General features: G+C 43.8%; 1 protein-coding gene across 2 annotated transcripts in view; it reads left to right on the forward strand.

Annotated features, from left to right (window-relative positions):
- LOC309545459 (solute carrier family 26 member 10-like) overlaps positions 1–19621 on the forward strand; it is a 107099-nt gene extending 87478 nt beyond the window's left edge. The window contains exons 15-18 of one of the 2 annotated variants that reach the window (XM_082244662.1): positions 3727–3806; positions 10630–10684; positions 11345–11451; positions 19497–19621. In XM_082244662.1, coding sequence (XP_082100788.1) covers positions 3727–3806; positions 10630–10684; positions 11345–11451; positions 19497–19535 — 281 coding nt within the window. In that variant the 3' untranslated portion in view covers positions 19536–19621. The remainder of the gene's footprint in view (positions 1–3726; positions 3807–10629; positions 10685–11344; positions 11452–19496) is intronic. The other variant, XM_082244663.1, reaches the window with a different exon arrangement.
- Positions 19622–20605: the final 984 nt, after the last annotated feature.

Consider the following 20605-nt stretch of genomic DNA (forward strand, 5'->3'; position numbering starts at 1 on the left):
CACAATCATGAAGTGGAATGAAATTTATTGGATATTTCAATCTTTGTTAACAAATAAAAAACTGAAAAATTGGGTGTGCAAAATTATTCAGCCCCTTCACTTTCAGTGCAGCAAACTCTCTCCAGAAGTTCAGTGAGGATCTCTGAATGATCCAATGTTGACCTAAATGACTAAAAAGAATCCACCTGTGTGTAATCAAGTCTCCGTATAAATGCACCTGCACTGTGATAGTCTCAGAGGTCCGTTTAAAGAGCAGAGAGCATCATGAAGAACAAGGAACACACCAGGCAGGTCTGAGATACTGTTGTGGAGAAGTTTAAAGCCGGATTTGGATACAAAAAGATTTCCCAAGCTTTAAACAGCTCAAGGAGCACTGTGCAAGTGATAATATTGAAATGGAAGGAGTATCAGACCAATGCAAATCTACGAAGACCTGGCTGTCCCTCTAAACTTTCAGCTCATACAAGGAGAAGACTGATCAGAGATGCAGCCAAGAGGCCCATGATCACTCTGGATGAACTGCAGAGATCTACAGCTGAGGGGGGAGACTCTGTCCATAGGACAACAATCAGTCATATACTGCACAAATCTGGACTTTATGGAAGAGTGGCAAGAAGAAAGCCATTTCTTAAAGATATCCATAAAAAGAGTAGTTTAAAGTTTTCCAGAAGCCACCGGGGAGACACACCAAACATGTGGAAGAAGGTGCTCTGGTCAGATGAAACCAAAATCGAACTTTTTGGCAACAATGCAAAACGTTATGTTTGGCGTAAAAGCAACACAGCTCATCACTCTGAACACACCATCCCCACTGTCAAACATGGTGGTGGCAGCATCATGGTTTGGGCCTGCTTTTCTTCAGCAGGGACAGGGAAGATGTTTAAAATTGATGGGAAGATGGATGGAGCCAAATACAGGACCATTCTGGAAGAAAACCTGATGGAGTCTGCAAAAGACCTGAGACTGGGACGGAGATTTGTCTTCCAACAAGACAATGATCCAAAACATAAAGCAAAATCTACAATGGAATGGTTCACAAATAAACATATCCAGGTGTTAGAATGGCCAAGTCAAAGTCCAGACCTGAATCCCATCGAGAATCTGTGGAAAGAACTGAAAACTGCTGTTCACAAACGCTCTCCATCCAACCTCACTGAGCTCGAGCTGTTTTGCAAGGAGGAATGGGAAAAAATTTCAGTCTCTCGATGTGCAAAACTGATAGAGACATACTCGCAGCGACTTACAGCTGTAATCGCAGCAAAAGGTGGCTCTACAAAGTATTAACTTAAGGGGGCTGAATAATTTTGCACGCCCAATTTTTCAGTTTTTTATTTGTTAAAAAAGTTTGAAATATCCAATAAATTTCGTTCCACTTCATGATTGTGTCCCACTTGTTGTTGATTCTTCACAAAAAATTACAGTTTTAAATCTTTATGTTTGAAGCCTGGAATGTGGCAAAAGGTCGAAAAGTTCAAGGGGGCTGAATACTTTCGCAAGGCACTGTATCTAATATTACAATAACAATTTTTGCCTCAAAATGTTCCTATTAATATCTTTCTGGAATATTATCTGTACCAGCTGCAGATTTCTCTAACCATCATTTCCATTATGTTAGTAACAGAACTTTCCTTTGCCACCTTTCACACATGCGGATTGTTCGTTTGATCAGTTCAGTCACTTTTTTTCGAAGAAAATGAAGAAAAAATTAATTACGTTTACATCAGTTTTTCATCTGTTTTAATAATTTTTTTTTACATCTGCCAGCTAGAGTCCTTAACCACTTGAGTCCCGGAACCATTTTTTCATGCAAAAACGGACCGTTTGTCTGTTTACATCCATTTTTCATCGGAACCGTTATCTTTACGGATGAAAAATAGGGCTTTCTTAAAAAAATAAATAAATGGATGTTGATGGAAGCGGATAAAAATGGATGTAAATGGATGACTCATCCATTTACATCTGTTTTTCCATAGGAATGCATTGATGTCCGTTTTTCATCCGTATGTGTGAAATGGGCTGTGACGGTGTTCACCGTCACTGAAATTTAAGGACAGATGGGTGATGGTTTAGATCGCTTCATATTTGTCAGCAAGGTCTCCATGTAGAAATATTGAGATTTGTTCCCATTTGCCATGAGGTCTCTGACCAGGAAGTACAACTCCTAATATGGTCAGTCAAGGAAGTTCAATGAGGAGACTGACTGTCTAACAATGTTGCTTTTGTTTGAGGTGGCTTTCCATTCACCTATTGTCGGGTGTGCTAATGAACTCACCTGTTGTCTGCTAAGGAATGTATTGACACTCAGAGTAATGTGAATTGGGGGCTCGTTATGGAACCATTGTTCTGTGTCTGGCTATTGTGTACATTGATTGTCCCCTGGGGGCTTCTGTCTCATTACACATAACAGTCCTTCTAATCAAGCCATTTGGACCAATCCCTGCTGACTCATTTTCAAGTACTCATTTGCATGGCTAAGGAGGACCTGAAGGAGAACGGCATGTACTGGGCAATTGACCAATGGGAAAGCGGTTGTTGGGGGCAGGATGTTCCGAATTCTGTATAAAAGTGTGCTGTGTATTTCCAATAAATTGTCTTCCTGTTTGAACTTACATACAGCCTGCTTGGTGTTTGTTCTAATGGATTCCGAATGGCACATAGCTGTAGTTCGGATCCCGGAGCCTTGGTTGACCGAACCATCAGACGTTGCGATCTGCAAGCTGACTCACTAGAAACAGAGGAGTGTCGGGAGAGCGGAAGCGAGCTAGCAAGGGTCTCGTTACATTGGTTGGCAGCGGTGGGATTTGCTCTCCAGTTACTGGGACAATCCAAACCATCACCCATCTGTCCTTAAATTTCAGTGACGGTGAACACCGTCACATGGGCCTTTTGTGATTTGTTGTCTCAAAAAATAGTATTAGTCAGCTAGGTCAATCAGGCAGCTAACAGAGAAAATTATGAAAAAGTTGAGTGGATGTCTGCTGAAAAGGGAAAACCTTTGCCTGTTTCAGGAGGCAAATTTACAGCAGCAGAAATGTTCAGTTGTATAGCCAAGTCTCGCTGCTTAAAGCGGAGTTCCACCCTGAAAATTTTTTTTTCATTGTCCGCTTGCTCTTAATTACCTATAAAACAATTGGATAATTATTTATTTATTTATTCACTTACCTTGTTTTTAAAGAAAACTTACCTTACTTCCACTTCTTCCCTCTGCGGACACGACTGCCGCCGTCACTTCCTTCTTGCGTTGACTCCTGAGAGCTGAACGTCATCGCTCCCAGGATTCAATGCGCCTGCACCGGCCCCGCTCGTCAGTTCCGGCGCAGGTGCGTCATTCCCTGCTAAACAGCTTCTGGGCATGCCCAGAAGCTTTGCAGGGATGGCGCGCCTGCGCCGAACTGACGAGCAGGGCATTCTGGGACCGAAGAGGATGCTCCGGCTTCAGCTGCCCACACCTGAGATGGCAGCGCTGGACAAGAAATTTTCAAGGTAAGTATTTCTTCTAAAAGGTAAGTGAACCCGGGGACAGTTCAAAGGCTATCATTGCTGAAATGCACTAGCCCTGACTGTCCCGGGGGTATTTTTATCTAAATTTTTTTTTCAGGCCGGAACTCCGCTTTAATGAATACGATGAATAACTGAGGTTGAATATGTGGATGCATAAGCTGAAGCTTTCTCTGAAAGGATTTTATGAGACCAACCCTCTCTAACAATGAACAATTCTTCTTGTAGACCCTGAAATCCGGTCGCTGATCATTGACTGTAGTGGTGTCATATTTATTGATATTGCAGGAGCCCGTCTGTTTATACAGGTAAATTACTTTTACTTTACATAGCATTTTCTTTTCAGAGTTTTCTGAGCTGAAAGCTGGTAGAACTGTGAGTCTAGGTTCACACTGATCACATCCCTAGCCCTAGCTGACTATTTGTTGAGACAACTTTGAAATCATGCGACTTCACTTGAAATCGCACGATTTCAAAGCCACATGTCAGTGCGACTTACCTGACATCTGTGCAGCATTTTACACAGATGTCTATGCAAGTCACACCTGAAATCGCCAAAAGTAGTGTAGGAGCTACTTTTTCAAATTGGTGCGGCACCGTAAAGTTGGCGTCGCACAGATTTAAACAGTTCCTTTGCCAACAATAGGGTGTGACTTGTCATGCGATTCGACCTGTCAAATCCCATGACAAGTCACACCAGTGTGAACTGGGGCTAAAGCTTGCCATCCACTAGTCATTTTTTCTTTTTATTCAGCCTGCGGGCTAAACGAAAAAACAAAACAAAAACAGATTACTCCTATACAGCATGGAGTGATGAATCTCCCGCTGTGCCTAATATATATGGAAAGCTGGCCCTGTTTACTCCCAAAATACCTGAAGAGTGGATGATTGGATGCAGCTACTTCTTAGCCTACATTTTTTCCGCCCAGCTTCTTTGTTCTTTCAATTGAATGATGTAGATATCTGGTGAGAAAATGGGGTGCAAATAGGGTCAATCACAAAACAAAAATCATTTAGTTTATGGCCAGCTTAGAGTTTCACTAAACCCAGGACCCTGAATTCACTAAATCTGTTCTCCCACAGTACACATGTAGCACCCTCCTAGCTATGTGCTAGAGAGAGAGAGAGAGTATAGTTTTGGATGTTGTCTGCTTAACAGTAGGCATGATCGAACGGTTCGGGTCAACCATCGGTTCAACCCGAACATTGGGTGTTCGAAATTCTGCCGAATTCCGAACTATTTGCGGTAAAAGTTCGTAATTCGGCCACCACAACCGCCCAAAATGCAATGGGACAGGAACTGGGCTTTAAAAGCCTGTGATTGGCCCAGAAACATCAGTAAAAGCCAATTTAGGGGGCAGGAGTCTGCTAGGAATGTGATTGGAGTGACTAGGGGGTCCAGAGGCCAATCAGGAGTAAATAAGCCCCCCCATACACCCCCCAGTATATAACATAGCCCCGCCAAACCTCTAGCAATACAGAGGCTGTGGAAAAGAGTGGAAGCATTTCTGTTACTCCTGCTGCTTGTAAAGCTCCAGTGTCATTTTGAAATTATTAGTGTGAGGAAAGGGATATGCAGTGTAGTTAGGGTACTATATACCACTATAGTTAGATTCAAAAATCTAGTTTTTGTAGGGATAGCTTTAAGTGTCAGGGTGACCGTAGTGTAGTTTAGGGTGACCCGACTCTGCCATGTCAGGGTGACCGTAGTGAAGTTTATGGTGATCTGACTCTGCCATGTCAGGGTGACCGTATTGTAGTTTAATGTGATCTGACTCTGCCATGTCAGGGTGACCGTAGTGTAGTTTAATGTGATCTGACTCTGCCATGTCAGGGTGATCGTAGTGTAGTTTTATGTGATTTGACTCTGCCATATCAGGGTGACTGTAGTGTAGTTTAATGTGATCTGACTCTGCCACGTCAGGGTGACCGTAGTGTAGTTTAATGTGATCTGACTCTGCCATGTCAGGGTGACCGTAGTGTAGTTTAATGTGATCTGACTCTGCCATGTCAGGGTGACCGTAGTGTAGTTTAATGTGATCTGACTCTGCCATGTCAGGGTGACCGAACTCTGCCATGTCAGGGTGACCCTACTATGCAGATTCTGGGTTAGGGGTATATATATATATATATATATATATACAGAGCTGAAACTTCACAGGTACACTTTTTAGACCCCCCAGACACTAAATCCAAAGAAATCTCATTTTTGTTTTTTTCAATATTTTTTTCAAAATTGGCCCTCTATCAAAAACGACAATTTTTAAGAACTTTTTTTGCCTGATTCATAGTCCCTGGGGCATGACCCAGAACCCTAGGCACTTTTTAGGGGCATTTATTGGGTTTTAGGGCTTCAAAATGCCGTTTTTTGATTCCAGAAGTTCGGGTCCCATTGATTTCAATGGGGTTCTGGAATCCGAACCGAACTTTCGGGAAATTCGGGTGTTCTGGTCGAACCGAACTTTTCAAAAGTTCGATCATCCCTACTTACCAGAAGGATTGCCAGATAAATCTATATTGTTCCTGCCAGAGAGCAGGATCTGCTAGTGATGTCTGCTCAATGTGCTCAGGTGCAGCTCAGTTTGTCTGTAGTGTTTCACACTGGTCGAATAGGGAGGCATATTGGACAGTAGGAGGAAACCTGACAAATGAGTGCACAGGCATTTAGTACAGCCCTGGTGATTGAGGAAAGTGCCTTGATGCATGGTGGGATATTTATTTATTTCAAGTACTTATATAGCGCAGTCAATTTATGCAGCGCTTTACATATACATTCTACATTCACATCAGTCCGTACCCTCAAGGAGCTTACAATCTAAGGTATACTTAAGTATGTATACTTTAGATACTGTATAAATACCAAAAGCACATGTTCTCATAGTCTTTCAGCTGGAGAGGGGAGTCCTAGAGGGAGGGGGCGGCTGCTGTGGTGGAATGGAATGGGATGGGATGAGTGGCAACAATGGTGGGATTGGATAAATGGCAGTGGTGATGGGATGGGATCAGTGACAGCTGTTGTGGGATGGGAAGTAAAATCCTCCTCCGCTCTGAATGCTGGGGCCATGGCCTTATTTTGATGGTGGTGGGAGAATGGGATAGGTGGGATGGGATGGGTGTCACCGGTGGTGGCATAGGATGGGTGGTAGCGGTGGTGGGATGGGGTGAGTGGTAGCGGTGGTGAGATGGGATGAGTGGTAGTGGGATGGGGTGAGTGGTAGCGGGGGTGAGATGGGATGAGTGGTAGCGGTGGTGGGATGGGATGAGTAGCAGCGGTGGTGGGATGGGATGAGTGGCAGTGGTGGTGGGATGGGATGAGTGGCAGTTGTGATGGGGTGGGAGGCAGCAGGGAGGGGATAAGTGGCAGCTGTGGTGGAATGGGATAGGATGAGTTGCAGCTGTCGTGGAATGGGATGGGATGAGTGGCAGTGGTGATAGGATGGGATCAGTGACAGCTGAGGTGGGATGGGATAAGTGGCAGCGGTGGTGGGGGGGGTGGAATCAGTGGCAGCTGTGGTGGGATAGAATGGGATGAGTGGCAGCGGTAGTGGGGGGGGGTGGGATCAGTGGCAGCTGTGGTGGAATGAGATGAGTGGCAGCAGTGATGGGATGGAATGGGATAAGTGGCAGCGGTGATGGAGGGGGGTGAGATGAGTGGCAGCAGGGATGGAATGAGAGGGTGGTAGGGATGGAATGGTTAGGATGAGTGGCAGAGGTGATGGGGAGGGGGGATACTGATGAGATCAGTGGCAGTCCCCCTCCCCACCACAGGTCTTATCCCCCGCCCCCCCCCCTATCCCCACTATGGCAGGGCGGATAGGGATGAGACCTGTGGTGGTGGTGAGGGGGACTGGCAATCACTCACTTTGCCAGTCAATGGGAAGGAAAAGGAAAATCCCCCAATGGTGTGGGACTTTATATGCCACATGCACACTGAACAAGAATACGAGAATTGTATGGGTACAAAACAATTTTATTACACAAAACACAAAAATTATACAACGTATATGTCTTTGCCAGTCAATGGATTTCTCAGCCTCTTCACGTGCCCCCAGTGCTGGCTCTGATGATTGGATCAGCTGACTTTGTCCTTCAGTTTCCTATTCCCTAAACTCCTACATGGCTTCTCTCTGGAGAGAATGGGCAGTGACAGTGTTCAGCCTCCCCAGCAGCGAGTTAGCAGGTGGTAGCCACCCCTACATTCCACAGTGTCGGAACGGACAGCAGGCGCCCCCCCCCCCCCCCCACAGTGGCAGAATGGGTGGGCGACTTCCTGTCCACCTAGTTTTGACCCTGGCGGCGCCCCCGACTGGTGTGCACTCTAGGCCGGCGCCTACCTTGCCTATAGGTGACGCCACCCCTTGGTGTCGCCCCCTGCTGGTGGACACCTTTGTGCGGTCCGCACCCCCCACACCCCCTTTGTGATTCCCCTGTTTCCAGTAGCATATAAGCAATGGTTCAAAGTTCAGATTTCTTTAAGAAGGGAGAATGGAAATCAAATACAGAGCTTTCTTTAAGCTAATCTACAAATGTCTGTAGTTATAGCCTAAATCTTGGCAAAAAGGCAGTATTGGCAAGATGCCTCAGGTACTGTAAAATACTCATATCAATTCCCTTCACCACTAGATGTCCTTAGTTTTCTATGTTAAATGGTGCCAAGCATTATCCAGCTGGGAAGACTTAGGCATACTGTGAGTGTGGAGCATTATGGACCCAACCACCTGACGGGGTGTCACCGTGGCACCCTGCCTGCACAATATAATGACTCAGCTATCCAGCCAAGACCCCGAACAGTGGTTGAAAAACACTGCGCTAGACGAGCCACAGTATACCATAAGAGGCAAAGAGCCAAAGAGCCGCATTCAGTTCGGCCGGGAGCCGCATGCGGCTCGAGAGCCGCGTGTTCGCCACCCCTGCACTAGAAGAAGTGGTTGTATTGGGGTGATGCCTGCAGCTAGAGGCATCACCCTGGTACCATTTTTTAGAGACTGCGGTCGGCTTTTTGGATAACAACCAATGTGGTACGGCAGGTGCTCGGTCGTTATCCGAGCAAGCAGGAGGGGACGTCACCCCCCCCCCACCCCGCCACCTTCCACATCTGTGCCATCCCAGATTCCCACCAGGAGAACCGAGCAAGCAGCCGGCACGTCTGTCAGATGGTTAGAGTCCCATACTAAGCCGGATTCGGCTTTGATCTGGTCTCTGATCATGTAACCCGGGGCACCGAGTCACTTCAGGTTTACTCGGCTGCTGACAGCGCCATTTTAAAAAAGTGTCAGTATTCAAAAATGCAGATTTTGGCATTTTGAATACTTTGAAGTGCAGATGAGGGGTTTGGGGTCTTTTAGACCCCAGATCCCTCCATAAAGAGCACCTGTCACTGTCTATTACTGTCATAAGGGATTTTTACATTCCTTGTGACAGCAATAAAAGTGATCAGATTATTATTTTATTTTTTTAAAAACAGTGTTAAAATAAAATAAATAGAAAAAAAATATTTTTTTTAAAGCGCCCCTGTCACTTTGAGCTCGTGCACCAAAGAAAACGTATACGTAAGTCACGCCCGCAAATGTAAACAGTGTTCAAATCACACATGTGAGGTATTGCTGCGCTCACCAGAGCGAGAGCAATAATTCTAGCAAAAGATGTCCTCTGTAACTCTAAGGCCCCTTTCACACTAGTGCGACTTGTCCCGCGATTTTGGACCGCAAAATCGCATGACAAGTCGTTTTCCATTATTTTTAATGAGCCCCATTCATATCAGTGCGTTATGAAGTCGCACCGACTTTAAAGTAGTTACTGCACTACTTTGCCACGATTTGATTGCGTTTTGAGGCATAGCCATAGCTTTCAAAATCGCATCAAAATCGCGGCAAAGTCGCGTCAAAATCGCGGTAAAATCGCGTCGCATAAGTGTGAAAGGGGCCTAAACTGGTCACCGTTAAAGTTTTTTAAAGCGTAGCCTATGGAGAGTTTTAGGTACACTACACAAATACCGCGTGACAAAAAATATTGCAACAACCACCAGTTTATTCTCCAGAGTCTTTGCTAAAAAAATATATATATATAATGTTTGGGGGTTCTAAGTAGTTTTCTAGCAAAAAATATTGATTTAACTTGTAAACAACAGTCAGAAATAGCCTTGGTCCTTAAAGTGGACAGTAGGAGACAGAGGAGAGCTACAGATCACTGCGGATGACGGAGATACGTACACTGACCACGGTGTAAGGGCTCAGAAGCTATGATACACCATGGTTAGTATACAGAGGGGAGGGTAGAAACTGGCAGAATCAGCCAGGTTTTTTAGGTGATAGAAGGGGCAATATTATACAGCACAAGCACTGTGCTGTTATTTAGGCTTTAACCTCCCTGGCGGTATGATTACTTCAGATTTTAGGTGCTGAAAGCGGTACATTGTTTTGCATAGAAATCTGTTGTTTTACAAATTTAAAACTCACCTTCCCCTGCGATCCCCCGCTGTCCTTCCGCTGTCTTCCTGCTGTGTGCTTGCCCGATGCCGGCACCTGTCTTCCCGTTCCCTTCCCTCCAAGTGTTGCAACACAGGGGGGTGGAACCGGCGGCAAATTCAATAGTGTAAATACACAAATGACATGATACAAAGCTGTGATCCTAACGAATTACACTAAATCTATTCTCTCTGGAGAAGAGACGCTTGAGAGGAGATATGATAGCCGTATACAAATACCTTAATAGGAAGAAAACGATTCAGTCTCAGGGAGTGTAAGAGGACACAGGGACACACATTAAGATTGGAGGATAAGTGGTTTAACCTTAGGCTGCGTAGGGGGTTTTTCACTGTGAGGGCAAAATGGATGTGGAATTCTCTTCCACAATTGGTGTCAGCGGGAAGTAGTAATATTTTTAAAAGACTCGTGGACATGCATCTTAGTGAACACAACATACAGGGATATGGGAATTGTCGACATACACTTACACAGGTAGAACTGGATGGATTATTGTCTTTATTCAACCTTACCTACTATGAAACAGTACTATGTACAGTGTTCATAATAATTATGACTTTTAATTCATGTCAATAAACTATGAATCTCAGGATTTTATCCTAATGTTTGCACGCTTAGGCTTAGAATATTTTACTTATTTGTTATTCAGATGTGCATTGAGTGTCAGAAGGCTGGAATGCATTTGCTGTTATCTGGATGTAATGGTGAGTACATTTGCTATACATATCTAACAGAGAGGAATGTAGATACATTTACATTTTAATTTACTCTAACTGAATTCTCACACAAACTTAATACAAATGTAGAATAGAACATTAATCTATTTGTATATATGGACTGTATATGAATATATGCCTCACTTAGATATGACTATGATTACATTACAAGGATTCAGAATAAAATGACCTTGGACTAAAGCCTAGTACACACAGGCCGAATATCAGGTGGCACCAGTCTGTTCAAAAAAACCAGCTGACAATCGTCCCATGTGCATAACAGCTGGTCCGACAGGAGCTGGCCGGCTTCTGTCAAGGGGCTATGACCGAAAAAGGTCTGACAATGGCTGTGAGCTAACCGGGGTGTACTGGCGGGGGGGGGGGGGGGGCGCAGTCCCCCTTGTCAGAACACAATAGCACAGCAGTGGAGATCGCTGTACTAATATTGCATAGTTAGTACAGCTCCTCACGAACTGTTAGTTTTTTGTTTAGCCCGCTGGGTTGAGGGAAAAATAAACTAGAGGTGTGTATGAGGCTTAGGGCTTGTTGTCTACATTTTACTTATTATAGCAGTTCCTGGATCTCATATATTAATCTTTTATAACTGAGTATAACCATTAAACTTACAGTATCTTGCTTTTATTCCAGCAAAGGTTCTTAGAACACTGGTGTCTATTGGTATCATGGATCATCTCACTGACGAGCAGGTCTTTGTAACTCTGCATGATGCTGCATGTTATGCTGAGCAAAATATGGTAAAGGATGGATGTTTGTCGTATAATATTTTTGTTTATTTAGCTGTGTTAAATTACTTACAGTATAGGTTATATTACACAACCATAGGTATGTACAAATATGTGAGCAGTGGCTAGCTTCTTTTTCTTACATACAGAGGAAAGGCTTGTAGGGAAAAATTAACCACTTCTGGACCGGAAGGAAGATTTTCCCCCTTAATGACCAGGCCATTTTTTGCGATACGGCACTGCATTACTTTAACTGAAAATTGCTCAGTCGTGCGATGCTGTACCCAAAACAATTGATGTCCTTTTTTTCCCACAAATAGAGCTTTTATTTGGTGGTATTTGATCTCCTTTGCGATTTTTATTTTTTGCGCTATGAACAATAAAAAGAGCGATAATTCTGAAAAAAATATATATTTTTTACTTTCTGCTATAAAACATTCCCAATAAAAAAAATTAATTAAAAAAATTAATTAAAAAAAAAAGTGCCAATAAGTGTATATTGATACAATAAGTGTATATTGGTTTACGCAAAAGGTATTGCGTCTACAAACTAGGGGAAAGTTTTATGTCATTTTTATTTATTTTCTTTTACTAGTAATGGCGGCGATCAGCGATTTTTAGCAGAACTGTGACATTGCGGTGGACAGATCAGGCACCTAACTGATATTTTTTACACTTTTGGGGGGACTAGTGACATTACTGCAGTAATCAGTGCTAAAAAAATGCACTGTTACTGTATTAATGACAGGGAAGGGGTTAACACCAGGGGCAGTCAAAGGGTTAAATGTGTCCCTATGGGGTGTTTTCTAACTGTGTGGAGGATGGGCTTGCTGGATAAACACAGATACTTGTGTTCCTAAATAGGAGGAACAAAGGATCCCTGTGTTCATTACTGACAAAACCGTGGTCTACCGTTTTTACATCGGCAGACCGCTGTTCTGTCTCCACGGGGAGTGATTGCAGGTGCCGAACCCGCTGATTAGCTCCCCCTGTGTTCAGTCGGCGCATGCGCGCCGCCACTAGCTGTATTTCATTTTATGGGACAGAGCCGACCTGCTGCAGTATAAGTCGTCATCGTCAAGTGGTTAAGTTAGATTGTGCAAACTCACTATAGTCAGTGTGATCTCTGTAGCCTAAGTTGGCATCAACTTAAGCATATAACTACAGCACAAGTGACATAGTCCTGTAAGTGGTTACTTTTAATGACACACGAGGCCTCCACTCATTATTGATCAATACAAATATATGTTTATTAGAAATAGTCAGCAAATACATTTCAAAATGAAAAATAAATACAAAAACAGCTACAGGGTTACAGCGTTGTGCTGTAGATATATACTTGAGTTTCTCATCATGTATATATTGTATGTGTATCTTTATATATATATATTGTAAGGGATTAGCTCGGTGATAGGCGTGGATGACCCCTTTGGGGGTGCGTTTTCACAGAGAGATAGCCGAGCAGTGGTTGCAAACAACACTTTGTTTTATTCATGCAATTTACTTCACACAATTGCAAGCCTCAAAACAGCCAAAATAAAATAAAACAAAATAAATCCTTGCCACTGTGGGCGGCTACCTTCTCACACACTGCATCTAATGAAGTCTGTCCCCAACCTACTGTTGGGCAGACTTGACTGGTCATACAGCAGACTCTCAATAGTCCATGTTTTATCTCTTCACACAGCAAACAGTTCATTTAACATGTCCCTTTTCCTCTTCATATGGAACATGTCCCTTTGTCTCTTCACACTTTTCACATTGAACACAGTTCATTTGCTTGTCTCTCCACATAGCAAGCAGTGCATTTATTTCTTTCCACATAGAAATAGTTTCTCTTCTCACCTTGAGACGATCCAAGACCTCACTTCGAGTAGTCTTCACACTTGTTTACCCTCCTTAGCGCACATCACTTCAGGGGTCTTCTCCCATGCTCACCAGCTTGTCGGGAGGCACTCATCTGTCTGTCCTCCTCTCCCAGCCCACACGGCGACAGGAGGCAGCAGTCCTTCTCCCATGCCCACACGGCGTCGGGAGGCACACGTATGTCTGTCCTCCTCTCCCAGCCCACACGGCGACAGGAGGCAGCAAACAATAGGACTTCCTTTGGACAAATTATAGAGGCCTTAACTTCCTCATTCCGAACAGCTGAAGGCCTTTCAACTTCCTTAGACAGTTCTGGCTACCTCTGCAGCCGACACCCTATAGTAATTGGTGATTTGTCTAACCCAGGTGGAAGTGTAGCTCCTGTCTGTGACTACATTCACAGATTTACCTGACTTCCTGTCACAATATATGTATATATAGTGTATATATATGTAGCAAGGTTTCCAGGCCCATGTTAGCTGAGTCCCCAGGTGTGACAATTGAAACAGTGACAACTCCAGCATCTTTGTTTGTGGTATTTATTATAAATTAAGGGGTTGGGAGAAGGGAATGAGTGGGATACTCCTTTAGGCTTGAAGTAATTACAATTGAGACGTTGATCCTGGAAAAATGCCCGTTGGCGCTTCCTTGACGCTAGCCAGCGCCAGCCAACGCTCACTGACTCTGAGAAGTGTTGAATCCCTGACCTATGGTCCAGTAGATCCAAGACTGAGAACTGTAGTACTCCTGACACTGCTCCACTGTGTAAGTCTTTGAATACGTTCCTCCGCCTGGCACAGCTTGAGGTAGTATTTTGTAGAACTCCAGATAGCTAACACTGTAACTGGCACACGCAATACAATTCAGGGCCCAGACTGCAGGTGCCCCCTTTGCTCCTTGAACTTTTCAGGGTCCACTGACTATGTACCCCCTTTACACTTCAGGGTCTTCAACCTAGGTACCCCCTTTTACAGCTAGCTGACCTTGGATCCCCGAACCTCTTCCGGAGTGGTCCCCTCTGACACTAGGCAGACCCCCAGGGGCAATCGGCAGTACTCACAAGCTGTGTAGGCTTTCCTGGGACTAGACCCCTCTCTCTCTCCACAGGCTCTCGGCACACCGGATCCCCTCAGCTCAACTCAGCACTCTCTGGATTCTCAGGCGACACCCCGAGACATCCACCTTCCTCAGACAGGAGGAGAGACAGCCGCACTCTCCTTCCTGGGACTCTGCTCCCCCCAAACGTATACCCAATCCCAGAATCCCTTGCAGCATAATCTGCCTTCTGGGGTAGTTACAAACTGGGATGTGTCCCCTGATTGGGCTTCCCATACTGCCCTATGAGAAGCCTCTCACAGGAGCCAGTGGGGATACTTCTCCCCTCAGGCACATCTGGAAGCCATGACATTGTGTAAATATATATATATATATATATATAGTATCTCACAAAAGTGACTACACCCCTCATATTTTGTAAATATTTTATTATATCTTTTCATGTGACAACACTGAAGAAATTACACTTTGCTACAATGTAAAGTAGTGAGTCTACAGCTTGTATAACAGTGTCAATTTGATGTCCCCTCAAAATAACTCAACACACAGTCAATAATGTCTAAACTGCTGGCAACAAAAGTGAGTACACTCCTAAGTGAAAATGTCCAAATTGGGCCTAATTAGCCATTTTCTCTCCACGGTGTCATGTAACTCGTAGTGTTACAAGGTCTGAATGGGGAGCAGGTGTGTTAAATTTGGTGTTATCGCTCTCACTCTCTCATACTGGTCACTGGAAGTTCAACATGGCACATCATGGCAAAGAATTCTCTGAGGATCTGAAAAAAAGAATTGATGCTCTACATAAAGGTGGTCTAGGCTATAAGAAGTTTGCCAAGACCCTGAAACTGAGCTGCAGCACAGTGGCCTAGACCATACAGTGGTTTACCAGGACAGGTTCCACTCAGAACAGGCCTCGCCATGGTCGACCAAAGAAGTTGAGTGCACGCGCTCAGCATCATATCCAGAAGTTACTTTGGGAAATAGATGTATGAGTTCTGCCAGCATTGTTGCAGAGGTTGAAGGGGTGGGTAAGCCTGTCAGTGTTCAGACCATACGCCGCACACTGCATCAAACTGGTCTGCATGGCTGTCGTCCCAGAAGGAAGCCTCTTCTAAAGATGATGCACAAGAAAGCCTGCAGTTTGCTGAAGACAAGCAGACTAAGGACATGGATTACTGGAACCGTGTCCTGTGGTCTGATGAGATCAAGATCAACTTATTTGGTTCAGATGGTGTCAAGCATGTGTGGTGGCAACCAGGTGAGGAGTACAAAGACATGTGTGTCCTGCCTACAGTCAAGCATGGTGGTGGGAGTGTCATGGTCTAGGGCTGAATGAGTGCTGCTGGCACTGGGGAGCCACAGTTCATTGAGGGAACCATGAATGCCAACATGTACCGTGACATAGTGAAGCAGAGCATGATCCCCTCCCTTCGGAGACTGGGCCGCAGAGGAGTATCGACCCCAAACACACCTGAAAGACGACCACTGCCTTGCTAAAGAAGCTGGGGGTAAAGGTGATAGACTAGCCAAGCATATCTCCAGATGTAAACCCTATTGAGCATCTGAGGGCATCCTCAAATGGAAGTGGAGGATCACAAGGTCTCTAACATTCACCAGCTCCGTAATGTCGTTATGGAGGAGGGGAAGAGGACTCCAGTGGCAACCTGTGAAGCTCTGGTGAACTCCATGCCCAAGAGAGTTAAGGCAGTGCTGGAAAATAATGGTGGCCATACAAAATATTGACACTTTGGGCCCACTTTACACATTTCCAATTAGGGGTACACTCACTACTTTATATTGTAGCAAAGTGTCATTTCTTCAGTGTTGTCACATGAAAATATATAATAAAATATTTACAAAAATGTGAGGGGTGTACTCACCCTTGTGAGATACTGTGTATATATGTATATGTATATGTATATATATATATATATATACACTGTATATACAGTGGGTATAGAAATGAATCACCCCCTTTAAAATAATCACATTTTCTTGCTTTGCAGCCTAAGAAAAATGAAAAAAAAAACCCCTCAAAAACAGATTTACTAAGTTGGAAAAAGGATCACCCTCTTGTGTTTTCTTGATTTCTTTGTGTTAGATATTTTGTTCGTTTAGTTCCAGCCTTTAGTCTGTTAGGATATGTCTCTACTAACTTTGCACATCTAGACTTTGCAATATTTGCCCACTCTTCTTTGCAGAACTGCTCAAGTTCCGTTAAATTTGATGGTGACCGTTTGTGGACTGTAGTCTCCAAGTCATTCCACAGATATTCAATATTCAAGTCTGGGCTCTGACTAGGCCATTCAAGGACATTCACCTTTTTCTCCTGCAACCACTGTGTGATCATTTTTACTGTGTGCTTGGGCCATTGTCATGTTGGAAGGTAAACCTTCTTCCCATTCAGTGGCGGCCTGTGCATAGGGGGCGCCAGGGCGCCGCCCCCCCCTAAAAAAAAGGGGAAAAAAAAATACAAAAAGAACAATAAAGTTATAAAAAAAAAAAAATTGCGTCTGCCGGCCTATGTGGTGGCTATGGGGGGGGGGGGGGTGGTGTTTACGACCCAGAAGAGGCGCCGATTGGCTGCCTTCTGGGGGCGTAACCTGGGCGCAGGTCATAGCGCTAGGACACCCCCACTTTCGTGATATCCTGGCTGTGATTGGTCCAGTCTCCAGCCTGGACCAATCATCATCCAGGACATCCGATTGCTGACGTCGCAATGGGGGCGGTGCCGGTGCGTGCGTCAGTCATTGCCGCGAAGCAATACCTATTACATTTTTCTTTTTGCGCCCCCCCCCCCCCAAAAAAAAATTTTGAGCACCAGCCGCCATTGTTCCCATTGACAACTTTCTGATAGAGGGCAGCAGAGTTTCCTCAAGAATTTCATGGTATTTTGCCCCATCCATGTTTCCTTCTATCCCGACAAGTGCTCCAGTCCCTGCTGCAGAGAAACACCCCCATAACAGGATATTGCCACCTCCATGCTTTACTGTAGGAATGGTGTTATTTGGATGACAAGCTGTATTGGATTTCCACCAGAGAGATCGTTTGGTGTTAAGGCCAAATCATTCAATTTTAGTCTCATCTGACCATAACACTTTTCTTTTTCCATGTGGCCTCAAAATCCTCAAGGTGGGTTTTGGCAAAGCACAGTCGTGACTGCATGTGGCCTTTCTTGGGGAGTCAATTTTTTTTCTTGCAACCCTCCCATACAACCCACATTTGTGGAGAATTTGCAATATTTTTGTCATAGGCATACAGTGCCCACATATGATTGTCAGCAAACCTCCAGACAAAAATTGTATAAAAATGAAGAACCCATAAAAAAAAAGATAAAATAAAAAACCTTTTGCTGCGTTGCTTTTCTTTCCCCCGCAGTACTTTATTTCAGCTGCTAGATTCAACCCACTTTCCCTGAGCTAAGATTGGTTTGGTGATCAGGGACATTGAGACTGGTGTGGCTGTGATCAGGGACAGTGGGACCGGTGTGGTGGAGCCCTTAAGTGAAACCATACTTTGCAAGTATACTTTCTGGATTCACCCCAGCCAGTGAAAGGAAAAGCATATAGTGATAAGCTCATCTCTCTGCTCTCTTCTTCTATCATCATGCTTCTCGTAAACACATGGCTCCTTGTGCTGCTTCTTCCTCGAACACTCCAGCTCTGCTGTATGGGGACTGCAAGAGGCTGATGCCAGGTCACATTTAGGTACTTACCCTGGCTTTATTAGAAAAAAAAAAAAAAAACAGCCTGTGATTGGACAGTGCAAGGAGAAGCAGCATAGTGATAAGCTCATCTCTCTGTCCCTCTGCTCTCTCCTATCAGTGCGCTTCTTGTCAGCACAAGAACTGATTGGCGTTTTGTGCTGCATCTTCCTCTGACACTCCAGCTGTGTTGTACAAGGGCTGCAAGAGGCTGCTACTGTACCAGGTCACATTCAGGCTGATACCAAGTCACCTGCTTGCCTTTGAAAACTACAGTAGATGAAAAAACAAAGGAGGTGGGAAGGGGGGACACTGTGTTAAAGTATCAAATATTGAAAAAATTACTAGCACTACATATGACAATCCATATCTAGAATAAAAATGTATAAAGTGCAGACCTGATAGAAAAAAAATCAAAATAAAGTGCATATATACAGGCATACCCCGTTTTAAGTACACTCACTTTACATACACTCTGGAGTACACAGCCTGGTTAGCTTGGCATGGCACTACTCCCAGTTTTTAACATTGGCGTCTATGGGAAATCTTGGTCAGCTTGACATGGCACTGCTCCCAAACCATAAGTGACAGGGATACCAAACTTAGGGAGCATCGAGAGGAGACCCAGGACTATAACATATCCTATTTGTGGCCGGCCAGCTTGCCTATGTAATCTACCATGTCATAGTCCTTGATCCCCTTAACGTGCTCCCCAAGCTTGGTGTCCTTGTCACTTATGGTGGGAGCAGTGCCATGTCAAGCTGACCAAGATTTCCTATGGAGCTAGTGTATGCATTGAGTAATGAAAAAAGGTATTGCTTCACTTTAAGTACATTTTCGTTTTACATACATGCTCTGGTCCCATTGTGTACTTAAAAGTGGGGTATGCCTGTAGTGCGTATATAGTGCAATGATAAATTGTATCTATATGACAAACATGACCATTGATAAAATACACATATGTTGTGATATAACCAATAAATACAGTAATAATAACTGGTCAATGAAAATTAATAAATCGTAATTTTCAGTAACCAGTTATTATTACTGTATTTATTGGTTACATCACAACATATGTGTATTTTATCAATGCTCATATTTGTCATATAGATACAATTTATCATTGCACTATATATGCACTATATGCCCACTTTTTTTTTAGGTTTTTTTCTATCAGCGCTGCACATTATACATTTTTATTTAAAAACTACAGTATATGTATTTTTTTTTAGAAAAATATTACTGAATATAATGTGAAGTTCTTTTGTGATATCAGCAACCCCCTCTATGTAACAAGATGACCCCACTTTATAAACTATGCTTGTGATCAGTCATTCTTTCTTGCTTTCCATTTTGAAGCTAGTAAATTCTTTTCTACTTTTTCATTTGATAAAATACGCTGATATTCGTTTTGTTGTATTTTCTCTTACAGGACAACCTTACACGGAAAAGCCCAATGGTGTGGGTTTGACCATTTCATTCGCTGAAATGAGGATAGACTCGATGTGTGTGTAAACAATGGTTGTGTCAGAACCAGCAGAGAACTGTGGAGTTTTATGTAGGGGTTCACTTTATGGACGTTTTCAAGAAGAATGGACAAAATATAGAACTGTGTGACAAGGAGCATATACCATTCTTTCCAAAAAGACTGAAATGACTTTGCACAGACAGTACTGTGTATACAGTATTTTATTTTTTGTTTTAACTTGGTGTCATGAACATTTTACAGATCATGTTTATGAGAAAGCTTTTGTAGAATTCATCCCTATACATTTTTACTATGTCAAAAAATAAATGACTATCCCTGACCAGTGCTGCCAACCTACCAGATTGAAATTTACTGACACAACACCCCTAATTTACTGGCACATCCAAGTTTTTACTTGCATTTTTAAAAGTTACAAAATTACAGTTGTAGCACTGTCCCCTTAGAGCTTGCTGTGTGGTGACTTCTTGGGTCTCATTTGATTACCTGCAGACAGTCATTTAGGGACGGTTTACACATTCATCCTTACTCCCAATGGCTCATTACTCAATAAACAGTCCAGGGGTTTTGTTTTTTTGGTATTTATTGTGGAACTTGGATGGGAGAAGGGAATAGTGGGATACTCCAACTTGAACTATTTACAGTTGATAAGGACAACTCTTACTTGGCCTCACCAGGTTACTTGTGGAAGCAGTCACACTGCTTGAACCATACTGCCACTTGTATGGAAAGTGTGAAGTCTTCTTGCTCTCTCTCCAGCAACAGACTTGGTGAACTACATTATCTTCAGGACACTCTCTAGCATCCCCTTTACTGACGCCTGTCCACTGATTCTTCTAGCTGAAGGGATGGCCCCCCTCAGGACAGACCCTTGACACAGATCTGTACTCACTGTTTGCAGAATCAGATCCTTTCCAGTGTCTTTGCAGGACCTCCAGGTTCAGTTCCTCTCTTACTCTAAAGGCCCCCAGGTCGACCACCTGAGGCCACATAACAACTTCTACAGAGGAGGAGGCAGCCACCCCCTCCCTCTGGGACTCTGCTCTCCAGCTGAA

This window comes from Pelophylax lessonae (genome assembly GCF_965119305.1).
Source record: "Pelophylax lessonae genome assembly, chromosome: 2".
NCBI lineage: Eukaryota > Metazoa > Chordata > Amphibia > Anura > Ranidae > Pelophylax > Pelophylax lessonae.